This window comes from Protopterus annectens, chromosome 15.part0 (assembly GCF_019279795.1).
Source record: "Protopterus annectens isolate FY-2018-M chromosome 15.part0, PAN1.0, whole genome shotgun sequence".
NCBI lineage: Eukaryota > Metazoa > Chordata > Ceratodontiformes > Protopteridae > Protopterus > Protopterus annectens.
The window spans coordinates 228,633,012-228,658,542 of NC_056749.1; the positions used below are offsets into that span (position 1 = coordinate 228,633,012).

Genomic DNA, 25,531 nt, shown 5'->3' on the forward strand with positions numbered 1-25,531 from the left:
CTGAAAAATCACCTTCGGCACCAATGGTTTAGTCTTCCTTGGTACCGATGGTTACTGCACTGCTACTAACTACTTTGGCATCGACCACTGCTTCGGTGCCAACAATCTCTTCGGCACCAACAATATCTTCTGCACTGGCTTCACTCACCTCTCATTCAGTTCCAGTTATCTCCTCTGCACAGCAACCTATGTTGCCAAAATTTGAGACTTTTATACCTCCCAGGACTAAGTATTTCCCCTCTGTGGACCCATTCTTTGGTCAGCTCCCCAGCCCCTTTGTTGATATACCAGAGTCTCCCTAGGGAATGTCGATCTGTTCTTGCAGAAGCCGTTGTGAAGTGGACATAGATTGGTGGACCAGCTTTTGGCGGCCAGGGGTCTCCCCGCACCTAAGCAGACCTCTCTTCCTCCCGGAGCTGAGGCTTATTCTCCAAGGACTCCACTAGACCTTCCTCCTTCAACCTTCTTTCAAGGTTTGGAGCCCACCACTTCGACCTTCCCAGTACCAGCTGTCTGGGTGCCCTACCTCGGCACCGGAGTTGTCTCTAATGTCCTCAGCACCATTGGATCTGTTACCCACCCGAGACCATGGTCTGCCTATCAGTTCCAAGGAGTTTGGTATGGTTCCGGTAGTCTCTACATGTGCTGTCTTTGGCTGTCAGTACATGGTGGTTTTGAACCATCTTGGGCTCTTGTTCTGGATGGTGACTCATTGGACCGGGGTGTGATCCTGGTTCCAAGGTTGTCTTTCTCAGTTCTTGTCTCCCATCTCTCTTCAGGTGGGCCTGCCTTCCAGATCGTGGAGAGAGCTTTAGTCTCAGCAGGCTTCCAGATCGCTCCTTTTACATCAGAGTGTCATATTTATGTATCTTCTGGTTCACAGTTGTCACAATCTATAACATCTGGACAGCGAGCACAAGAGCTGCAAGACATCCCTGTTCAGGGTCCCTCATCTTCTGAGTCTTTTTCAGAAATTCCCTCTGAGGAACCATCCTGTAAGAGGACTTGTAAGAGGAAGCATGTAGATTCTCCAGGAGAATCTTTCATGGAAGTCACAGATTACGATGAAGAGAAGGGTTTCCGTGGTCACCCCCTGAAGATGTCTCCTGTGGAGACATCCTAGAATTCCTGATGGAGACATACTAGAAATCCTGAAACAGAGGGGTGATTGGAAGTCCTCAAACCCATCCTCTGAAGAATCTGTGTACTTGCAAGCTTTTCGTGCACACCCATCTACTTCCTGGGTGACCCCACCTGCTGATGGTCTAATTAAGCTGATTGTTCAGTGGGCGTGGAAGGCCCCCTGATAACATAGAGCCCATTTCCTAGAGACCAGATAAAATTTTGACAGCCCAGAAGATCAGCCTCATTGGACAAAGGTTCTAGCAGTAGATGCCATGGTGGTGGCATTGGCCACCAAAAAGGAACTCGCTGAGGAGAGTTGTACTGTCCATCCTCGTAACCGAGTGTCTAGGTCGATGGTCAGGTTCAGGAAGCAGGTCTTTGCTTAATCAACCTTTACTATTAGGTCCTGGAATTTCTTGGCACACTTTACTAGACCCCAAAAGGATCTGATAATTGAGCTTTCAGATACCCTTGCAAGAGCTGTGCCTGATGGGGTATGGGATAAGGTTGCCTCACAGCTTGCCACCCTTGAGTCCATCTCATACTCTTCCATGTGGCTCATTGCTCACACGGCTGAAGGAACGTCTAGGGCAGTAGGTACAGACGTTGCCATAAAGCATCACGCCTGGATGCGCTTGTGTGACTTCATGGAGCCTTTCATGTCTTTCTTTGTCAATGCTTCTGTTGATGGTTCCTCTTTGTTTGGCCCTAAAGTTAGAGACACACTAGCCAGGTATGAAAAAGATGGAAAGACCCTTTCTGCTGTGGGCATTCATTTTTCCACTCCTCAATGATCCTATTATAGAAATCAGAGGAGTGGGAAAATGTGGTTCAAGAAATCTCAAGGGCCTTTTTGTGACACACGTGGTGAGTACTCCCCCCGGGGTAGAGGGGGAACACCACTGGGAGACACCCTTCCCGCAGCCGAGGGGGTCCATGTAGTCAGAGCTCCAGAGATTCCATTTCTGGACAGTCCTACCAGGACTTTTGAATGGATTCCCGATTGCTCACCTCTGGAATCAGTCGTGCGGAAAAGTGTCACTGCACCAAACAGCCTGGCTCACGATAACTTCAGATACTTGTGTGCAGAGAATTATCGCCAGAGGTTACCACTTTCCCTTCAGTCTCTTACCATAGTTCCAATACCAAATCCCCGATGTTCCACCCCATCAGAGGGATCTAGCAGCAGTAGAAATTCAAAAGCTGTTCCAAAAGGAGTCATCCAAGAAGTCCCACCAGACCAAATAGGATCTGGATTTTAGTTAAGATTTTTTTTAGTGCCAAAAAAGACGGGACTTGAGACTAATTCTAGATCTCAGCCTACTGAACAAATTTGTACAACAGATGAAATTCTGGATTGTCACGGTTCAGTTTATTCTTCCCTTTCTGGAGAAGAACAATTGGAGGTGCTCTGTAGATCTTCAGGACGCGTATTGCTTCATAAAGATGGATAAATGCTCCAGAAGATATCTCCACTTCCGGCTAGGAGCCAGTCATTGCCAATTCCGAGCACTGCCCTTCGGTCTTACCACAGCCCCCCAGGGTGTTCACCAAATGCATGGCAGTGGTAAGAGCTCACTTAAGACTATGAGGATTCTGAGTGTTTATATACCTGAATGACTGGCTCCTCACCACCCCCTCCAGGAATCTACTGCTTTATGCTACAGGCTTCGTGCTGCATCTCCCCTAGGCATTAGGCATTTCGGTCAACAAGGAAAAGTCAAATATCTGAAGTAGTTACTTCATTTGCTCTGCAACCTGTGAGGTATCGGATCCGATCTCGTATCCGAGCCGGCAGCTTTCCAAGCTACAAGATCTGAGCTCCTAGCTCCTCCCCCTACCCATAATCCCCTGCTATATGCTACATTACCTCAGATCGTTTTTTTGTCGCGGCTGAAGCAGCTACGTGTGAAGAGCTCCTTGGCTTTTGGTGAGATTGACCCTTTTTTTTTGTGACCAAAAAAAAAAAAAAAAGGATCTTTTCTAGTTGTGAGAGTGTGTAGTTTCTGGGGTTAGTTAGCTTAGTGTAGTTTAGTTAGATAACTTTATTTTCCCCTTCTAACTAGTTTTTCTTGTAGTTCCCGCTTTTTCACCCTCCATCCTCTTAGTGTTTGGGTGTGTTCTTGGTGTGAGTGGTGTTATGGCTGAAATGTACTGAGTGTGGCCATAAGCTTTCACCAGCGGATGGCCACACTCAGTGCGTTTTATGCTTGGGGGCGGCCCACTTGTCATCGTCCTGCACAATCTGTGCGGCCTTTAATCCCTGAGCTCCCAGGGACAGGAAGAACAAGCTGATCCTGGCGGCCTTGTTGCCTCAGGAATCGGCATCTTCTTCCTCCCCCTCTCAGGCGCAGGCTGTCTCGGCAGCCCTCGCGCCTTTGGTGCCCCCGACTCAACCTGGGACTCAACCTCTCTCTTTGGTTGCGAGTTCTGGGGACTCAAGTACCTCAACTACGGTGGAGAAAAGACACAAAGACAAGGGACATAAGTCCCACAAAAGGCGGGCTGAGACTCAACCCTCAGCCCGCCGTCTAAACTGGCTAAGTCTCCATCGATGGTCTCTGGATCCTCCCCCTCTCGGCTCCGTTCACCTAGCTTTTTGCCGGAGCCGAAGGAGGAGTATAGGTCTCCCTTGAGGTCGTCGAGGCGGCTCTCCCGGCCCACCTCGACGACGACTTCAAGATCAACTAGAACCCTCACTGAAGCGGATATGGATCGGATGATGCGCCGATTCATCCAGACCCAGATGCAGATGGGGGGGGGGGAGTGCGGCCCCCATGTTTGCTCCGATTACTCCTTCTCCGACCTGTTTTCGGGTCTCCTAGTCATCGGATCCAGGCCTTTTCGGAACCGGGGATTCGTTGTCGCCGATAGTGCCGGTCGCTTCGATGCCGACTGTGCCTTCGAGTCTGTCAGATCCGAGCTCTCGGGGCCAAGGGCTGAGCATCGGATCCGAGGGAGCTGGTGTGTCTTCGGCTCCGTTGGGTTCGGAGCACACCTCTCTCTCAGCTCTGGCTGCATCGGCTCCAACCCCAATCCCTACCTCGGAGCCGAGGAGGTTGCTGTCGGAGCCTGGCGAGAGTAGCTCTCCTTTGGCTTTTGAGGTTGTGGAGAGGGTACTGTCAAGGACCTCCAGGTCCCCGGTTCGGGCGTCGGATCCTCCCATACCCCCGCTGCATGTGGGTCTATCCTCCATCATTATACCATCAGGACAGCCTGCTCAAGCCCTCCAGTTGGTTCCCTTGGAGGAACAGGACCCCGTTGACTAGCCCTCTTCGGACAGTCCCACCGAGGAGGTCCCTCGTAAACGTCGGTGCAAGAGGAGGCACCTGGACTCCCCCGAGTCTGTTACAACCGACACGGATTTAGATGAAGGGGAAGGTTCCCCAAGGTCACCCCCCGAGGATGTCTCCTTCGGAGACATCATGAAAATGTTGCGTATTAGAGGGGGGTGGTCTGCCCAAAAACCTTCCGCGGATGAATCCGTGTTCCTGGATGCATTTGAGGCAGGCCCTTCTACCTCCTGGGTGTCCCCTCCGGCTGACCCCCTGGTAGACCCAATTACTACCAGGGCGTGGAAGGAGCCCGACACCGTGGAGCCTCTCCCGAAGTGACCCGACAAGATCCTTAGTCCCCCAGTGGATAGACAGTCTTGGGCCAAGGGAACCCCCGTGGATGCCATGTTGGTGGCGGCTGCCACCAAGAGAGAACTCGTGCAGGAGAGTTCATCGGTTCACCCGCCAGATAAGGAATCACGGGAGCTGGACCGCATTGGGAAGCGGATGTTTAGTTCAGCTACCTTTTCTATAAGGGTGCTGAACTATATGGCACATACCATTAGACTGCAACGAGACTTAATTAAGGAATACGCTGCAGCCCCTCCGGAGTCCATGTCGATCGAGGACAAGAAAGTTTTCTCTACTCAGATGGCCACTCTGAAATCCATCTCTACCACGTCCATGCGTCTACTCTCCCATGCCACGGAGGGAGCCGCTAGGGCCAGCGGAGCTGGGGTCATCTTGCGACATCACTCTTGGCTCCATCTTTGTGATTTCACGGATCCTTTCAAGGCGTCCTTCGCGAATGCACCCTTTGACGGATCTTCGCTCTTCAGCAAGACCATTCGCGAGACGCTGGTCCAAAGCGAGAAGGATGGGAAGACGCTGTCTGCCATCGGGGTCCGCTTCTCTAATCCCCAACGATCCTTTTCTAGGAATCAGAGGGGACAAAAGAAGCTGTGGTTCCATAAGTCCCAGTAATCCCATCCAGCTTCGGACCCCTCATCCTCTAGAGGCAGAGGAGGACAAGGTGGACGCCGGCCCAGAGGCAGAGGGGGACTGCGTAACTTCGGGTCCAGGGAACCCTTCCTGGATAGACCTGCGCAGCAGCCCTGAGGGCTTACCCGGCTGAACCTCTCTGGAGGCAGTCGGGGGGCAGTTGTCGGAGCACCTGTCAAACTGGGAGTCCATTACGACAGATCAATGGGTGCTCCGCATCATATCCAGAGGTTATACCATCAACTTCATAAGCCACCCCCCCTCGACCAGATGCCTCCCCGATGTTCCACCCGGTCGAAGGGAGGCAGCGGCTTCAGAGGTCCTGAAGTTGCTAGAAAAAAGAGCCATTCAGCCCATCCCCCCAGACCAGTCTAGATTGGGTTATTAATCCAGGTTCTTTTTAGTGCCAAAAAAGATGGGGGACCTCAGACCCATTTTAGACCTCTCTGCTTTGAACCTGTTCATTCCCAAAGAAAAATTTCGGATTGTCACCCTCCAATCTATTTTTCCCCCTTCTGCGGCAGAACAACTGGATGTGCTCTATAGACCTCAAGGATGCGTACTACCACATTTTGATGGATAGACGATCCAGAAGGTTTCTCTGCTTCCGGCTGGGAGCCAGTCATTACCAGTTCAGGGTTCTCCCTTTCGGCCTCACCTCAGCCCCCAGGGTGTTCACCAAGGTCATGGCAGTGGTTGCAGCCCACCTGAGACTTCAGGGCATTCAGGTCTTTCCGTACCTAGACGACTGGCTTCATACCGCCACCAACAGGCATCAGCTCTGCGTGGCACGAGTTTATGCTCTGACCCTTGCCCAGAGCTTAGGCGTCTCTGTGAATCTTCAGAAATCCTCTCTTTGCCCCGTACAGGTCCTGGAGTTCATAGGGGCCAAGTTAGATACCCGCATCTCTCGAGCTATGCTAACTGCGGACAGGCTGAACAGCTTGTCGTTTCAGGTGCTAACCCTCCTTCAAAGTCTGGCTCCGGCAGCGGAATTAGTCCTGAGGGCACTAGGATCTATGGCAGCAGCGATCAGTCTCTCCCTTCACGTGCGTCTGTGGATGAGGGTTCTGCAGTGGACCCTTCTAGTTCAGTGGTCTCTACTACTCCATCCATTGTATACCCCGATTCCTCTGCGCAGAGTGTGCAGGGGCTCCCTTCTTTGGTGGCTCCACGCCCCAGAGCTCAGGGAAGGGAGGCCTTTTGTTGTCCCTCCCCCCAAGCCATGCTGACCACGGATGCTTCTTGCCTCGGGTGGGGGGGGGGCATTGTTCGGGCAGAATCGTCCAAGGCATGTGGACTCCCCTGGAGACCGCTTTGCATATCAATTTCCTAGAGATGGGGGTGGTGCTTCTAGTGTTGCAAGCTCTCCACGACCTTCTACCTCTGGGGACTATTGCAGTCCAGGCGGACAACATGTCAGTAGTCTGGTACATAAACAAGCAAGGAGGAACCAGGTCCTACCCCTTTGCTGGGAGGCTATGAGAGTGTGGGAATGGGCGATAACCACCAACCGTTTTCTGGTTGGAATGCACATTCCGGGTCGGTCCAACATTTTGGCGGACAAACTGAGCAGAGTGATTCTCACTCCTTACGAGTAGTCTCTCAATCCATCAGTTGCAAAGCAGATCTTCCGCAAATGGGGTTGGCCTCGCTGCGATCTTTTTGCTTCTCCCTTAAACACAAAATGCAGCGAGTACTTTGCAATACTTCCCCCCGAAGGGGAGAATCCGAGAGACGCTCTAGTCCATGCTTGGCCGCCCGGTCTCCTTTATGCTTATCCCCCCCTTCCGCTCATGACGAAGTTCATACAGAAAGCCCGTCGGTTGGGGAGCAGAGTTATCCTCATAGCCCCATTCTGGCCTCTTCAGATCTGGTTCCCTTACCTGCGGTCTCGCAGTGTATCTCCACCATGGATACTGGATCCCATTCCAGACCTGATTTCACATCTGGCGGGATAAAAACCCCCAAACCTGGTGAACCTCAAGCTTGCGGCTTGGTTGCTCCAGTTCCACTGATGGCTAGGACTCCCGGTATCTTATCTCCTGTTAAGGCCATTCTAGTCGCAGCACATAAGCCGACTACTAGGAAAATTTACTACAGCAAATGGAAACGTTTCTCTGTCTGGGCTAAAGATAGAGGCCTGGATCCATTTACAGTTCTTATTCCTACTATTCTAGACTTCCTGTCGCTGATCTTTAGACAAGGAGCAAGTGCTTCTACAGTTAAAGTGCATTTGGCAGCCATCTCCCATTTCCATGTGGGAGACGGACTAGGATCTTTTGCTTCTACAAGATTATGTAAAACCTTCTTGCGGGGCGTTTTCTTCTTGAAGCCTCCGGTGAAAGTGGTGGTGCCCCCATGGGATTTGACCTTAGTCTTACAAGCCTTGACAGGCCCACCCTTTGAACCCGCGGCTTCGATTCCATTAAAATTCTTGTCTTGGAAAACAGCCTTTTTGGTGGCCATTACTTCAGCCAAAAGAGTTTCAGAGCTTCAAGCTTTATGTATGAAGCATCCTTATCTCATTTTTCACAAGGATAGAGTGTTCCTCAGGACTAATCCGTTGTTCTTACCTAAGGTGGCTTCGGACTCAAATATCAATCAATCAATAAATTTACCCGTTTTCTTCCCAAATTTTCAGAATAGAGGAGAATGCAAATTGCATAAATTGGATGTGCACAGACATCTGCGTTTTTACCTGCACAGGACTAAAGATTTTCGCAAGTCGGACCAGTTCGTGTCATTTGCTAAATCGACCATGGGTAAGGCCATCTCCAAAGTGACTCTAGCAAATTGGATTTGTCCATGTATAGTTCACAGGTACTTATCTGCAGGCAAACCGGTTCCTACCGGAATTCACGCTCATTCTACGAGGGCTGTGGCCACCTCAGCAGCCTTCTGGTCCAGGATCCCCTTGGATGACATATGCTCAGCAGCTACCTGGTCCTCTTCTCATACATTTATTTCTCATTATAAGTTGGATATGGTATCGAGAGGTAGGGCTTCATTTGGCTCCACGGTGCTTCGGTATATCCTTCCATAAGGCCGCCCAGGGTTTTCCCCTAGGTAGCTGGGGACTCTGTCCCACAGGTTGCAGAGCAAATGAAGTAACTACTTCAGATAAAGAAGTTATGTACTCACCATAACCTTCCATCTGAGTAGGTACTTCATTTGTCTGCAACCGACCCCCCCCTGCCATCCCCCGATCCTTTTTCGGGACTCCTGATCACCAAAGAAATCTTTGTTCTGCTGTTAGGGCAGTGATCTGGTGTTGCTTCCTCTATCGAGGGTAGGAGTAGTGTAAGAGGCAAAAAAAACTCGATCTGAGGTAATGTAGCACATAGCAGGGGATTATGGGTAGGGGGAGGAGCTAGGAGCTCGGATCTTGTAGCTTGGAAAGTTGATACCCCACAGGTTGCAGACAAATGAAGTACCTACTCAGATGGAATGTTATGGTGAGTGCATAACTTCTTTTTGTCTCCTACACAACACCTAGAGTTCATAGGAGCAAGATTAAATACAGTTTCTTGACTAGCCTCTCTCCTCCTCCACAGACTGGTAAAGCTAAGGTTGCAAGTTCAAGCAATCATTTCCCAAAACAAAGTTCCTGCAAACCTGGTACTTCAAGCTCTGAGAACCATGGCAGCAACTATAACCTTAGTACCCCTAGCAAGATACCACATGAGGCTTCTTCAATGGCTGTTGGCTCCCCAGTGGTCGGTTTTAACTCACCTGATGTCTCATCCAGTCCTGGTAATGAATCATTACAAAAAGGATTTGTCATTGTGGATGAAGTCAGAGAAAAATCTATGGGATCGCACCTTTTCTTCCTCTTCATCCAAAGCCATACTAACCACAGGTGCTTCCTAAATAGGGTGAGGGGGCATTATCTGGGAAGGTCAGTCCAAGGCACTTGGTCCCTGCAAGAGGCCAGTTTGCACATCAGTGTCCTAGAATTGAGTTCAGTGCTTTTAGCGTTGCAAGCATTCCAGTCTGTCCTTCCTTCGGGGACAGTTGCCATCCAGTCAGACAACATATCGGTAGTGTGGTACACCAACAAGCAGGGGGATCCAGATCCTGTCCACTATGTCAGGAAGCTGTCAGGGTTTGGCAATGGGCTGTCGCTTCGAACTGCTTTCTGATAGCAGTGCATATCCTGGGAAACTCCAATGTGATTGCGGACAAATTGAGCAGATGCACCCTCCTGTCCCATGAGAGGTCTCTCAAGCATAACATAGAGATAAAGGTCTTTCGTCATTGGGGCCTGCCTTGCTGCAATCTGTTTGCATCTCCAATAAACAGCAAATGCAGCAGCTACTTTGTCTTAATTCCCCCTTATGGGGAGTTCCCTAAGAGACTCACTTCTCCTCGTTTGGCCCCGGGGCTACTTTATGCCTTTCCCCCTACACCACTAATTCCCCAGTTTTTGAGGAAAGGCCAAAGTTTGAGAAGCAAAGTAATTCTCTTTGCACCTTATTGGCCCCACCAAGTCTGGTTCCCCTTTCTTTGACCTCTGGTTCACTGCCCTTGGATTCTGGACCCAGCACTGGACCTGCTGTCTCTCCCACAAGGCTTGGTGCATCCCAATTTCCAAAATCTCAAGCTGACTGCTTGGTGTGTCCAATTCCAGTAATTGACAGACAGAATAATGTACCCTCTCCAGTACAAAAGATTCTTCTGGCTTCCCATAAAGCATCCACTAGGAATAATAAGGCCTTAGAATTTTTAGTGTCCTTATTTGAATCGGGAGCCTCTACTTCCACATTTAAGGTTCAGTTAGCAGCTATTTCCAGTTTTCATAACAGATTTAATGATCATCCATTGATATCTCATTGTTTATACAAAATTTTCCTTAAAGGTGCTTTACTTCAAAAGCCCCCATTCAAAGACCCTATAGCGCCTTGGGATTTGACTTTAGTTATACAGTGCCTAGTTCAACAGCCCCTTCAGCCAGCAGCTACTTGCGACCTCAAATTTTTATCCTGGAAAACCGTCTTCCTGATGGCTGTCACATATGCCAGGAGAAATTCTGAATTACAAGGTTTATGTGTAAAGCATCCTTACATCATATTTCACAAAGAGAGAGTGTTGCTAAGAACTAACTTGTCCTTCCTCCCCAAAGTGGTTATCAGAATCTAATATTAACCTGTCTATAGACTTGCCATTCTTCTTTCCAAAATTTTCAAAAAAAGTTGAATATTGTTTACATTTGCTGGATGTCTACAGACGATTACGTTTTTACCTGGACAGAACAAAATCTGCTAGGAAATCAGACCAATTATTTGTATCCTTTTCAGGATCTGGATTGGGTACACCAGTATCTAAAGTTACCTTTTCAAGATAGCTTAGAGATTGTGTCACATTTGTCTACAGTAAGAATAAATTCAAACTACCTGCTCCAGTTAGAGCACATTCCACCAGATCTGTTTCCAGTTCAGCTGTCTTTCTTTCCAAGGCCTGTATGAAAGAAATATGTGCAGCTGCAACATGGGCTACTCGTCATACCTTTATCACTCATTACAAATTAGATATGGTCTCCAGGGGAAGAGCATCCTTTAGCTCTATGGTACTCAGGAATATCCTTTCTTAGGGTCACCTAGAACCTAAAGTAGCTGGGGACTCTATCCCATCTGTCAAGAATGAGTGAAGATTGACATCATCAGATAAAGAAGTTATATCCTTACCATAACATTCCATCTGTGTTGTCAATCTTCATTCATTCTTGACATCCCACCCTCCTGCCCCCTCCAAGAGACTTGTGGAGGATCAGACCTTGTTCTGGGAGGATGTAGGGTTATACCCTAGACAGTGCTTCTTTCTTTTCTGTACTAGGCTGCAAACTTGATCTGATGTAATGAAGAGAGGGACATTCTGGGTAGAGCCTTAGCTTGAAAGTTTTTGGCTGGCACAAGCTGTGTAACAGCTGAGTAATTTCCGAGAGGTCAGAACCCCATCTGTCATAAATGAATGAATATCAACAACACAAAATGTTATGGTAAGGACATAACTTCTTTTTTGTGGAGGCCAAGTTTCACAATGAAATACTTAAAAAGCTGTTTTTCCGTTATTTGCTGATCTGTGAAACATTGCTGTATGGTTGTTCAAACCATTTAAAAGATCCTAACTTTTTCACATAATTAACACTTTTGCATTCCTCCCAAAGCATGTTTACACATTTGTTATTTGAGGTACTTTTTTGCAACTGATTAAACAAAACTGCAGTGAAAGATGAACTGTTATCTTAATAAAAAATGGCATCATGTTTGTGTAAGTGCATTTTCAGAGTAGTGTGGTGCTGTCATTACTTCCTGTCCAGAGTACGCGAGTCTGATCTGCATTCTTGACTACACATTTGCAAGTGATATTTTCTATCATTTTGAGCATGTATTTATAGTGTATTTTAAGGCACCGATTCTAGAGAGAGATTGCACATATTCCATTGTTTGAATGACAGAACTCCAGAGTTCTTTTTATTCCTTCCTTCCTTTCTGAAGCCATTATCATAGTTACCTTGTTGAAAAAAATTCCAACCTGTTCACTATTAGCCAACTGAATGTCTAAACCACTGTAATGGATCATGCATTCCTAAGTAAAGGATATGAGAGTAAGGCAGTAACTGTCCATTTCTGGTATGTTCAGCAGACTGAAATATAATGTTTTTCATAACGAGTGTCACTTAAAAATTGCTTACAAAGAGATTTAAATGAACTATAGCTATTTATCTTGAGCACCAGGTTGCAATGTTTTTTTTTTTCCTCTCCTATAGGTGAAGCAATGCCAGTTACCAAGAAGCCTGGTAGCACAGTAATTGCTGGTTCAATTAACCACAATGGTTCTCTTATTATTGTTGCAACTCATGTTGGAGCTGATACCACTCTATCGCAGATTGTCAGACTTGTAGAAGAGGCACAGACATCAAAGGTAAATTATGTGTAATTAGTATAAGCATATGAAAGCTTTACTAATAAATTTCAATTACATCTGTTGAGTCTTTATTTTTCAGCAAACTGAGCAGGTTACAGACTTGATGTTGATCCAGAAGATCAAGCTGTAGGTTCATTTTTACTGCAAGGTCTTGGATTTGTTTTACAATACTGACAGCACAGTGCTTCATGGGGGGGTCGGGGGGTGTACTTCTCTGGTGCCATCATTCATAAGAGTTACTAAACTGAGGTCCCGTCTATCTATTGTGGTAAAAGAATAGGTGATCTGATGATGTCATTTTCATTCGTTCCTCAACCGTTGGGTTTAGATCCAATCCTTGAAAAGGACTGTCACTTCTTCAAGATTGTAGAATACTTGAACTCTTGAGCTCCTCCCTTTACCCATAACGCCCCACCAATCTAGCATACTTCGGATCTCATTTACAGCTATAGTGTTCAGACTTAGATTGAGAACTGTTGAGTTTTGAATACATTTCATTTTCACCTAACTTTCACAAGTTAATGAGTCTAACTTCTTTTTTTACTTGAAAGAGATGAGGAAAAGGCGCCTCACAAATAACTTCACAAATACGAAAAAAATGAAGCACCTGGAACCACTGTAGGCACGAACTTCAACTTTATTAACACACAAATAAAACCAAAAAAACGCTTAACTTGTTCACCGCATTTTTCGTTAACAATGTAACTTCATCAGCAAATACTACAATAGTTGAAACCAATCCCTTAGATAAGAATATAACTAATTAATTAATTATCCTATACCTATTAAAGCAACCTTAAATAAATTAACCACTCTTACCCACAAAGGAAGCTAAGGAACTAAATTATAAATACATGAATTAAAAACATTAAAACATTTAAAACATACATTTTAAAGTGCATTCGTGCTGATACTATATATATATATATATATATATATATATATATAAATGTAAATAATTTATGTATAAAAACTTTCAATAAATAAGTTAATGTATACATAAATGTATGCTAGCATAAACTAATCATTGTAAAACATATTAAAAAAGAGAGAGGGGAAGGGCACCATCATGAGGCTAAACTTGTAATTGCACTAAACTTTGTACAAATGTATAAAATAAATCTTTTTTAATTTATAAATAATTGGTTGATAGAGTCTTCACCTCACAAACTAGTCTTCACTTCACAAATTAGCCAACTTATATATTAGTACAATTTTTAGTACTGTTTTTTCATAGTCTTGCTGCTCTCAGCTTTAGTACAGGTACCATGAAAATATGTTCATTCAACCCTGGTGTCCTCCACACCTCCAAAATAAGCTGCCAGTATAATTCCCTAACTTCTATCCTGTTTTCCCAATCACCACCTCTAACATCATGTGGTATCATTTCTAGCACAAAAAAAACAAAAATTAGCATCCTTACATGTTGTGCTATGCTTATAAAGGGCATTATTAAAATCCTGTTTACGAATATCATATAAATGTTCGTATATTCTCCTTCTTAATGCCCTTTCTGTTTTTCCATCATAGAAGGAGGTGCATTTTTTACACTCAGTAAGATGCACAATACCTTTTGTATCACAGTTGGCATAATTATTACTAATAAGTAACCTATCTCTACCTAATAAATAATGTTTTTCCTTATTCATAACATATTTACACTGTGTGCATCTTTCACACCTAAATGTGCCCTGTCTCATTTCTATGTGAATTATTTTCTAAAATACTTTTAATGTTCCTGTCCTTTCTGTAACAAAACACAATGGGTTTCTTGAAAATCTTATCGAGGTCTTAAAATTCAGAAAACATTTTCCAATTTTGATTCACTATCTGTTTAACTAAACCTGAATTACAGTTGAAGTTCAACATAAATGCATTACCATAGTTTTTTTCTTCTTTTTCAATCACTGTGTTCACTACATTTCTTCCCTCATTATTTGTTAAATTCATTCCTAAAATTGGTCCAAACTTGTCTCCTCTACCAGTACCGACTTCATCCATTACTTCATTAATTAAATTTTCTGGATATTTCTTGTCTAAACACATTTGTTTTAAATTACTACACTCTTTTAAAAATTCATCTTGTACAGTGGTCGTTCTTGATATTCTAATGTATTGCCCCTTAACCAGGTTCCTCTTCTGTTTATAGGGGTGCGCACATGTATAGAACAGATATGTATTCGAAAAAGTCTCTTTTCTGTAGATCTTGGATTCCAAACTATTCTTATCAAAATTTTTATAGATAGTAACATCCAAATAGTTTAATTTATCTTTATCAAAATTTAATGTAAATTTGAGGAAGCTAGTTGTACTGTTAATATATTGTATAAATTCTACTAATTTTTCTTCTCCTGCTGTCCAAAAAAACAAAGAACATCTAGATATCTCTTAAAAAAGCTCCAATAATTTTTATAAGGGGAGATGAGTAAAAACGTTTTTTCCCAAACACTCAACACGATGTTCGCAAAACTGGGGGCACAACAGGCCCCCATGGCAACTCCTTGTGTTTGCCTAAAAAACTCTCTTCAAAAAATAGAAAGTTGTTTACCAAAACCAAATCTAATAATTCCATAATAACTCTCAATTCTTTCCAATTAAATTTCTTTGTGGCCAATAAAGCATCTAAAAGCACTTCCATCCCTACATCGTGCGGGATGACGGAAAAAAGGTCCACAATGTCTACAGTAAGAAAAATTGCATCAATGTCAAACAACTCTTGCTTCACATTTCTTAACAATCCCCATGAGTCTTTAAGGAAGCCTTTCCAATCTACCCAAACTTTCTTAATTTTAGCATAAGTAAATATAGCTAGAGGGTACGTTTTTGAACCCTTAGCTGAAACAATTGGTCTGATCGGGGGGTTTTGAGTGTCCTTATGCACTTTTACAATACCAAAAATTACTGGAATAACACGTTTTTCAGCAAATAAAAAGTCAAAAATTTGTTTGTCAGTTCATCATTCAAAAGTTCTCTTAGGGCAAAATCAATTTTACAATAAGCTATATTTATTTCATTAATGGATATTGTTTCATATCTACTCTCATCTCTTAATAATTCCTCCATTTTGGCTCAATACAAAATGTTGTCCATAATGACCATTCCACCTCCTTTATCTGGTCTAGAAATCCTAATGTTCTTATCTTCACTTAATTGTTTTAATAAAACCCTCTCTTGCAAGGTTAAATTAAATGTATTCCTTAACTTAGTTAATGCATTTCTAAGTTATCTTTCTACACCTGTCTCAAAATTTTTAAGCTGCGGGTGTAAAAGAGGGTTAACTATACTTTTCTTTTTAAACATGTTATTATTCACCTTAGGAGGTGGAAGTGCCATTTTTTTCTTTATTGTTTTCATATAATAATTCTAAATGTTTCTTTTGAACAAATAATTTCAGATCAGTTATAGTCTTACTAATGTCACTTTTACATTTGGGGACAAATTTTTAGTCCCTTCATAAAAAGTTTGAAATGCCATTCATTAACCTCTATATTACTGTAGTTAAATATATTAAAATTCTGAAACATAGAAACATGCTTGTTAACCTTAATGATCTCTTCATTGTTGAACCTGTCTAAATTGTCATTTTGTTTCAAGTCCTCCCGTTCATATTGTGATACTGTACTGCTGGCTTGTTTCGAATTCTCTCTGACCGCCTTGGTAAAGGGAATTCTAAAGGGTCAGAAATATCATATTCCTGATTGTCGTAATATCCAAATTCGTGTTCCTCAATAAACTTCCCTGTAGTTATTATCACAAAGACTCTTGTAAGAGATCCCCAGAATGCCCTTTGGTTTTGATCTCATCTCATCTTCGGAGTCACCTGTTAAACTAGCAAAAAAGTTGGATCCAAATGTATTGGATCCGAAGTTAAGATCCAAAAAATTCTACTTGGGTCCATTCTACTCCTTTAATATTGGAGCCAATCGCATCTAAGTTCTGTCACCTTTTGTGGAGCAGTCTCCCCATCGTCACTTGAGACCTTCGTCCACAGCTTCCTGTCTTTGGTCTTCCAAGAGTCTATCTGAGGCAGATGTGGATAGGATGATGAGGAAGTTCCAAAACCGATAGTGATGGTTGGTAGATAAATCCAGCAAACAATAAGTTTGAAAAGTATAAAATAAATAAGGTCAGTAGAACCACAATATGGTGAGAACTTATGAAAAACAATACAATCACAATAAAACATATACTAAGAAAATAAAATCACAATATTTAATTAAAACAACTCAATGAACCTGTCGGTGTAATTCCTTCAAATGACGTTTTAAAGTGACCATTCCATTTAAATCTAATGGAATGTGTGCCCTAAATCTAAAAATCTATTTAAGTTTTTCTTGTTCTGTATAGTTAGGACAACTTGATCTCAATGTAAAATTAAGTTGTGTAGTGTAAGTGTGGAGGTGTAAGGGAGGGTGTGACACCTTCAGTATTTTAGAATTAGAAGTTTGCAGTAATGATGATGTGATCTTTCAGACTTTAATAGTGTTCCACTTGGGATTTACAGTTTCAGGCTTTTGGCCTCAGGACTGTGCTGGGGGATTGATGTAAATCCCTGGATTTGACTGTTATGTTGACATTATCTGTAAATATTAACCTCAGTCATTTCCTCTTAACTTTGTGTCATTTAATATAAATTGTTTCTCTCCAGGAAGGATTTCAATGGTATACTAATACATAGCCTGAAGGTACAAGCAGTAAGGTGAAACTTGTCATGGGTTACATGAAGTTACAGAATGTTGTTGTAAATAAAACAATTTTGTTTTGGTTATATTTTGTGTTATTTAATAGTGTTGAAGCAGTTAATTGTATTTTAGTTTTGCACAAGTTCAGAGTTAATACAAATTCAAATATTAACATAATTAAAACACTATTGTTCTGTTTATATTTTGTGTTTAATATTTTGTCTTTTCTTCAATTTGTGTTTAAACGTTGGTACCCACAATTCCATTGGAGTGGCCAGGGTTTCATAATTATGTATGCACATTTTTATGTTAATCAGCAAACATATTTTTGGCCAGCTGTACCAATTTCTCATGGACTTTTGTCCAGATTTTTGATGATTCCAGGTTGAGAGGTATCTACATACAAATATTGGTCCATCCTGATGGATATTCCTGAACTAAAGAAAATTTTAAACAATAGACCATATTTTAGTCATAAGTGGAATGCCAACCTAAAAAAATAAATTACGTTACAAAGAGCAATCTACTACTCATCAAATATTTTACAGCACCAAATGTGGAACATTTAAATGTAATAATTGTATCTATTGTGAACACATATACACAAGTAAATGATTTAAACATCCTGTAAATGGCAATTTTGCATTAAAAGCTTATGGTAATTGCAATACAGGTAGTTTGATTTATTTATCTAAGGTAACCATTGTGAGGCTTGTTATGTTGGCAAAACCTTCCGAAAGCTTAAAGAAGGGATTAGTGGTCATATGTCAGAAACAAAAAAGAGTATTTCAGCTAATGCACTATTCAGACATATTACTGAAACAAACCAGACACACATGTTTAAATTTATGATTTTAAGTACACTTCATGAGTCTTTAAGAGGAAGTGACCTTGTGAACTATACAGAACAAGAAGAACTTAAATGGATTTGTAGACTTCGATCATACTTTCCACCAGACTTAAATGGAATGGTCACTTTAAAACCTCATTTGAAGGAGTTACACCAACTGTTCATTGAGTTGTTTAATTAAATCATGTGATTTTATGTTCATAGTGTGTGTTTTGTCATGATTTTATAGTTTTTCATATTATAGACGTTCTCACTGTGTCATGGTTCCAGTGACCATATTTATTTTATATGTGATGAGGAAGTTTCTCAGGACACAAATTCAAATGAGAGTCCTTTCAACTCTGACGCCATCGGGTCTGGATACCCTCCTTAGAGCCACACCTCTGCTTGTAGCTCCTTCTCAAATCCATGCTTCAGTTTTAGACCCATCGGATCTGAAAACCTTGGAGTCATCTTCCACGGATCCAAAGATATTGGCATCTTCGACTCAGATGGGATCTCTGAGCTGTCCAGCCCAGAGTACCTCGAAAATGGATGACTCTTGGAGCCAAAGCATTGACCTTGGGGTGTCTGATTCAACTTCAAAGTTATTGGAGCCATCTCTTCCATTCTGAGCATTGGCATTAGATAGCTCAGCTCTGACTCGCTCCTTAGGTGGTTTGCCTGCAGGACAGCTAGACACGATGATCTGCAAGCCTACCTTGTCAGATCTTCTCCCAGGCACTCTGCTTTCAAGGTAGTGGAGAAAGCATTCTCTTTTCCTAGAGTTCAGACAATCCTCTCCACCTTGGATCTGACTTCCTGGTCTCGTTCTATTTTGAGTCCAGGACAGCCAGCCCAAACCAATCTCCAGGCCACCCAATTGGTTATTGTTATCTCTTCCAATACCTTCCTGGAGCATCCCATCAAGCATGTCTCTCAAAAGAGAAAGTGCAAAAGGAGGACACTGATTTTGATGAGGGGGAAGGGTCTCCACAGATCACCAACCAATGATGTCTCATTTGGAGACATCTTAGTTCTCCTCAAACAAAGGGGTGGTTGATCCCCGAAGGACCCTTCCCTGGAGGAATCGGTGTTTCTGGAGGCATTCAGTTCTGGCCCATCTACTTACTTGGGTGGTTTCACCCACCGATGAGCTCATAGATTTAATCTCTCGAAGAGTGTGGAACCACACACAGCCGAGCCTAATCCTAAGAGAGAAGACAGGATCCTGGTGCCACCTAAAGATAGACCATACTGGAGTAAAGGAGTACCAGTTGATGCCATGGTTGTAGTGGTGGCCACTAGAAAGGAAGTGGCAGAGCAAAGTTCCTCTGTCCTCCCCATTAACAGTGAGTCCAGGGTGCTGGGCAGATTTGGAAAGCATGTCTATGCTTCAGCAACCTTCGCTCTTAGGTCGCTGAATTATTTGGCACATTTTATGAGGGTTCAGAGAGATTTGATCAAGGAGCTTTCCAAATCTATTTCTCACTGGGACCATATCCTCTGAGGAAGGCAGTACTATTTCCATGCAGTTGGCTATCCCTCAGTCTATTTCTAATTTGTCCATGAGGCTTGTCTGTTATTCTGCTGAAGGTACCTCTCAAGCAGTGGACTCAAGCGTTTCTATTAGGAGATGTGCCTGGATGCCCATATGTGATTTTTGCAGAATGCTTTAAATCTTTTTCATCAATGCAGCTTTTGACAAAACCTCATTGGTTGGCCCCAAAGTGAAAGACACACACTCTAGGTGCAAACAGGTAGAGAAAACCCTGTCTGCTGTGGGGCGTATGTGTTTTGACTCCTCAGTGGTCCTTTTCAAAAAACCAATGTAGTGGTAGAAAAATGTGGTTCAGGAAATCCCAGGGTCCCTTTCAAGATCCACTTGGAGAGGGTTCCACCAGGGCAGAAGGTGAAATTCAAATGGAAGATACCATCCCTTTTGCAAAAGTAGTCCGCATAATCAAGGTTTTACAGATTCCTTCTATGACAGATCCTATCAGCTCTCTTGAAAGGAGGCCCAACTGTCCATCTCTGGAGGCAGTCAGGGATCATCTGTCCTTGCACCAGAGATACTGGTTAGAAACTAGAAAACATTCATGGGTGTAGAGGATAATATCCAGAGGTTACATCATACCATTTTCCCATCCCCCTTCATCAGTTTCAGACAAGATCTCCGATGTTCCACCCAGTCAGAGGGAAACAGCAGCACTAGAAATAAAACAAGCTGCTACAAAGAGTCATCCAAAAGGTCCCTGTAGGACCAGAGAGAGTCTGGAATGTATTCACAATTCATTTTAGTGCCAAAAAAGACAGGGAAGTGATGACCAATCTTGGATCTTAGCAAATTAAATCAGTCAGTCTAGCATACAAAGTTCCAGATGGTCATGGTTCTGTCCACTCTGCCATTTTTGCACAAGGACAACTGGATGTGCTTGATAGATTTTCAAGATGCTTACTATCACATCAAAATGAACAGGTGATCCAGAAGATATCTGCACTTCCTTCTGGGAGCTAGTCATTACCAATTCAGAGCTCTGCCCTTTAGTCTCACTAAAGCCCCTAGGGTGTTTACCAAGTGCATGGCAGTAGTAGTAGCAGCTGACTTAAGACTGCTGGGATTCTGAGTGTTTCCATACCTGGATGACTGGCTCCTTACCACTCCAACCTGGCATCAACTAATTCAAACAAGGTGCCAATTATTCTAGCTCTGCTCTCATCTGGGGATATCCATCAATTACAACAAGTCTCAACTCAATCCAACTCAAACTCTGGAATTCCTCAGTGCTCATTTCAATACAGCCATTCAATTAGCTTCTCTCCCCCTGTCTCGGATTCAAACTATTCAGTTCCAGGTCAAAAAGATTATTCAGAATTCTTCTCGTTCAGCACATGTGATATTCCAAGCCTTGGGATCCATGTTTGTAGCAATCACCCTTGCACTGCTGGCCAAGTTCCATATGAGAATCTTCCAGTGGACACTTGCAACTCAGTGGTCTGTTCTCCAATATGCATTATCCAAGCCAGTCAAGATAACTGAAGCTTGCAAGAATTATCTTCTCTGATGAATCAACTCCAATCAAATACTCAAAGACCATCCCTTTGTTCTCCCTCAGCCCAAGGTCACAGTGACCACAAATGCCTCTCAGGTTGGGTGGGAGGCACTATTTGGGAAGGACAAATCAAGGCACATGGTCACTCGAAGAGGCCAACACGTATATCAGTGTACTGGAAATGAGAACTGACCTCCTAGTGTTGCAGGCCTTTAAGGCTATTCCACCTGGGACTATCACAATTCAGACAGATCATATGTTGATGGTCTGATACATCAACAGGCAAGGGGGAACCAGATCTTACCCTCTTTTTCGAGAAGGTATGAAAGTATGGCGGTGGGCAATCTTCTCCATTCATTTTCTGATAATTCATATCCCTGGGAAGTCCAGTGAGATTGCAGACAAGTTAAGCAGTCCATTTTGATGTCTCACAAGTGGTCTCTCAGTATCAGGTTGGTGGAATGATTTTCCATCAGTAGGGTTAACCATGCTGCAATCTTTTTGCATCTCTCCTCACCAACAATTGCAACAGGTTCTTTACTCTGTGAGAGAGTCCCTGAGGGATGCTCTGTTTCACACATGACCCTTCAGTCTCCTTTATACATAATCCCATTGCCCCTCATTCACAAATTTCTCCAGAAAGCATCTTGATTGAAGAGCACAGTTATCCTCATTGCTCCTTACTGGCCTCGTCAGGTCTGCTTTCCCTTCCTTTGACCTCATTTTCTACATACACTCTAGGCTCTGGATCCAACTCCACACCCCCTGTCTCACCAGCAGGCATGACTCATCCAGATGTTTCAGGCCGCAAGCTGACCACATGGTTTCTCCAGTTCCATTGATTGCTAGATCTTTTATCTTCCCATGAACCTTCAACTAGAAAAAAATTACAAACGTAAATGGAAAAGATTTGTTTAATGGGCCCATATCTGTACTAGTTTCAAAGGTTCTTGACTTTTTTACTACAATTTTCAAGGAGGGTGCTAGCTCCTCAACTATCAGAGTACAATTATCAGCCATTTCCAATATATATATATATATATATATATATATATATATATATATATATATAAATAATTCATATATCATGTCCTCCCTGTGGTTGCGTGGGTTTCCTCCGTGTGCTCAGGTTTCCTCCCACATCCCAAAGACATGCTGTAGGTGGATTGGACACTCTAAATTGACCCTAGTCATGAGTGCGTGCATGTGTGTGCCTTCTGTGGAAGGTTGGGCGCTGGGCTGGCAACTCAACACCGTAAAACTCCACTGCCAATCATGAGTGGACAAACGATCCGCTGTGGTGACCCCTAACTGGGAAAAGCCGAAAGAAGAAGAAGAAGATTATATTTCATATAGTAATAAATAATTATACTTTAGCTTCCTCCAAGCTTTGTAAAGCATTTTTTAGAGGAACCTACTTACTTAGACCTCCTTTTGAGGATCCTACTTCTCCTTGAGAATTAAATATTTTTCTTCAGGCCTTGACTCATGTCCCCTTTGAGCCATCAGCCAAGTCTGATCTGAAGTTTTTGATCATGAAGGCAGTTTTCCTAGTTGATATCACTTCTGCAAGTAGAGCGTCTGAACATCAGGCTCTGTCTTCTAAACCTTATTTAATTTTTTCACAAGGATAGGGTTTCTTTACGGATCAATTCTTCCTTTTTACCAAAGGTAGTGTCGGAATCTAATATTAATCAGGTCATCAGTCTCCCAGTCTTTCCTAACTTTTCAAACAAATCAGCAAAAACCAAAAGAAAAATCTAGCAATGCTAGACTTCCCACTGTGTGATTCCTTAAACCTGTTGTATTAGAGGCAACATGGGTTATATGCAAATTACCCTTTAAGGACATCAGGTGTTTCAGCTATTTGGCAATTCTGAGTGTCAATGACTTTTTCTTTTTAAGTCTGTTTATGGACAAATTCAGGCCAATAAAGCCAAATTCCACTAGTTGTGAACATGCGTGTTTCAGCTTTCTTATAGCATCATCAACACAGCATAAGGGGAATGTTTGGCTAACCTTTAGAAACACAGAGTTGTCATACTCAATTGATATCCATAACTAGTAGGCTGTCTGCAAAATATCCCAACCAACAAACTAAAACAATGAGTAAAAAAGTCGCACAGAAAAATCAATCATCAAAAACCAAAAGAAAACTTTAGTATTCCTTATGCTTACCTCTGAAGTGTACCTTATTAAGCGGCGTCTTCCTCATTTGGGTTCTTAAAAAGTTCATGTTCCTCGAAGTTCTACATTGAAAAGGGTCTGTCACACATTCAATGTTAGCAGTTTTTAACTGATATCCACGGTAAGTAGAACTGATTCATATTATTCACATTTTAACCATCCTATGAGTTTTCTATTTGAAGTCGTTAACAAGCTGCTAAAAAGTGCTTCACATTTTGCCCATTTGTTTTACATTATGACAAGAAGTGTTCCTCATTTTGGAGCTGGAAGGTTGAGAGCTATGTCCTCACGGCAATTACTCTTGAAAAAGAAATACTTTCTGGCTTCTTTTTTTACCTTTATTATGAGTAAACTAATTTCCTATGTTTTTTTCTTTTAATTGGAAATAGAAAAGAAAATTCTATCCACCCTGTTAATTTTCTTCAAGCATCTAAATGTATCCATCCTGTTTGCATCTCCGTTTGTCCCTGTTGCCTCCTTTTTTGTCTTCTTCCCGTAAAACAATATTTTTGTATACTTTTTTCATGTTTACAACATATTCATGAAAGTTGTTCATATTTTTTTGGTAAGCTCAAGTCAAGTTTGGGAAACTTGACTTCTGTATAAGTTATATTTATAGCTTCTTTATTCCTGTTTCACTTTATTACTTAAGGAATTATTTGTTTTTAAAACAAGAAACATCTTTATTAAATTATCATGTATGATGCAGGCAATGTTACATTTATATAAATGAAAATAAAACATAGCAACACAATCTCAGTTGCAAACATTATACATCACTTATAATATATCCAGTCATAGTCAACCATTATGGATCTCATTCAGTTCCTGGTTCCTTTTAAACCTTGTTCCTCCTATGCATGTCTAGATCCCACACTTCCCATATTTTCCTATATAATTTCCTCCTACCCTTTCTAGATATCCCAATTCCAGTTGTTTTATCTGTGTTAGTATATTTGCTACTTCTTGTAAAGTTGGTTTAGACTTTGATTTCCAGTTTCTAGTAATTTTCTTTTGGCAGCCATCATAATTAGACACAGCAAGGCCATAATGTGTCCGATTCTGTATCATAGCTCAAAAAAATAATTTCCTTATTTACTTCAATTTGATCACTCAGCATATCTGACAGAGCAGTCTGCAGGGAATCTTTAAAGTCTGCCAACTGATTACACTCCCAGATAATATGTTCCCTTTTACCTATTTCTTACCCATCACACCTCCAACATTTGCTGTCTACCCGAGGAAAAATTCTTTGGAGTCTACTTGGGGTATAAAAGTACCTATGTAAACACTTTCAAACAAAGATCCTAAATCTTCTAGACTCTGTTGCATGTTTGGGAGACATACATATATCCCTACATAGTTTCTTTGTGAATTGCTTATCCAATCTCATGGATATGTGAGTTTTGGACTTTAATTTTTTTCCATGTTATGCAGTCTCATGTATTATTCCTTTCAATTTACAGTTCCTTGTTGTGACAGCAAAAACTGTTGCTGGGGAGAACTGTGATGTCACAGTCATGCTTTGTGATCAAATGTAGGGAAGAAGCAGCAGGCATACGTAAGCTGCTGTTAAACAAAGATCTTGGCTGAAATTATTAAGTAATTGTTACAGAATTGTTACAGAATTCAGTTAAACCTTTGAATATTGCTTACAAATGTGGACTCATTCTGCATCCTAAATGAAAACTCTACCTTCTCCTGCAGTTTAACTCAACTCTTAGGTTGCTCTTCTCCCTACAATATGATTCCAGTATTGTGGAAATCTTCTTTTACTTTCATTTCCTTACCTTGGAATCAAAGGAAGGGAAAGCCCACCCACTTTTATTAACCGTAACTTCTCACATAATTTGCAGAAGAAAGTGACTACACCTGCATGACATACCACAGAGGAATTTGTAGTGCGATGTTGCTGAAAATCTTATATGAATAATTAGTCCTGCTGATGTCAGCAGCTCAGCAATTTCTGTAAAGCAGGTAGCGTTGTCGCCTCACAGTAAGACGCTGTCTGGTTCGATGCTCAGCTAGAGCGTCTTCTGCGTGGAGACATGCGTGAATGGGCGTACCTTCGTTGAAGGTTGTGCGTCAGGCCTGGCAAGCCGGTACGTAAAAATCAACTGCCAATCATTAGCAGACCGGAGTTCTGCTGTGGCGACCCCTAACCGGGAAAAGCCGAAAGACACAAACAGATAGAGAAGTGTAAAACTGTTTTCCACTGTCTTTATTACAGAGGGGTTAGAGAACTTACACTGATTTACAGCTGCTTCCAGTGTAGCCATACATTTCATAGTAAAACAGAGCAATTAGTCAATGGTTCAAACACAGTTGTCACCTCTTTTTGACAAATTTACATAAGCAGCATCACAGTATTGAAATGCTAAGTTTCACATTTTAAATGTTAGTTGTTCATAATACTGTACATTTAAAGATATTTTGAATGAAATATCAAAG

At 42.4% G+C, this 25,531-nt stretch overlaps 1 protein-coding gene across 1 annotated transcript in view; it reads left to right on the forward strand.

The window, feature by feature from the left end:
- ATP7A (ATPase copper transporting alpha) overlaps positions 1-25,531 on the forward strand; it is a 2,674,176-nt gene that overhangs the window by 1,554,623 nt on the left and 1,094,022 nt on the right. Inside the window, exon 13 of the mRNA XM_044057744.1 lies at positions 12,172-12,326. Within this exon, the coding sequence (XP_043913679.1) occupies positions 12,172-12,326 (155 nt within the window). The remainder of the gene's footprint in view (positions 1-12,171; positions 12,327-25,531) is intronic.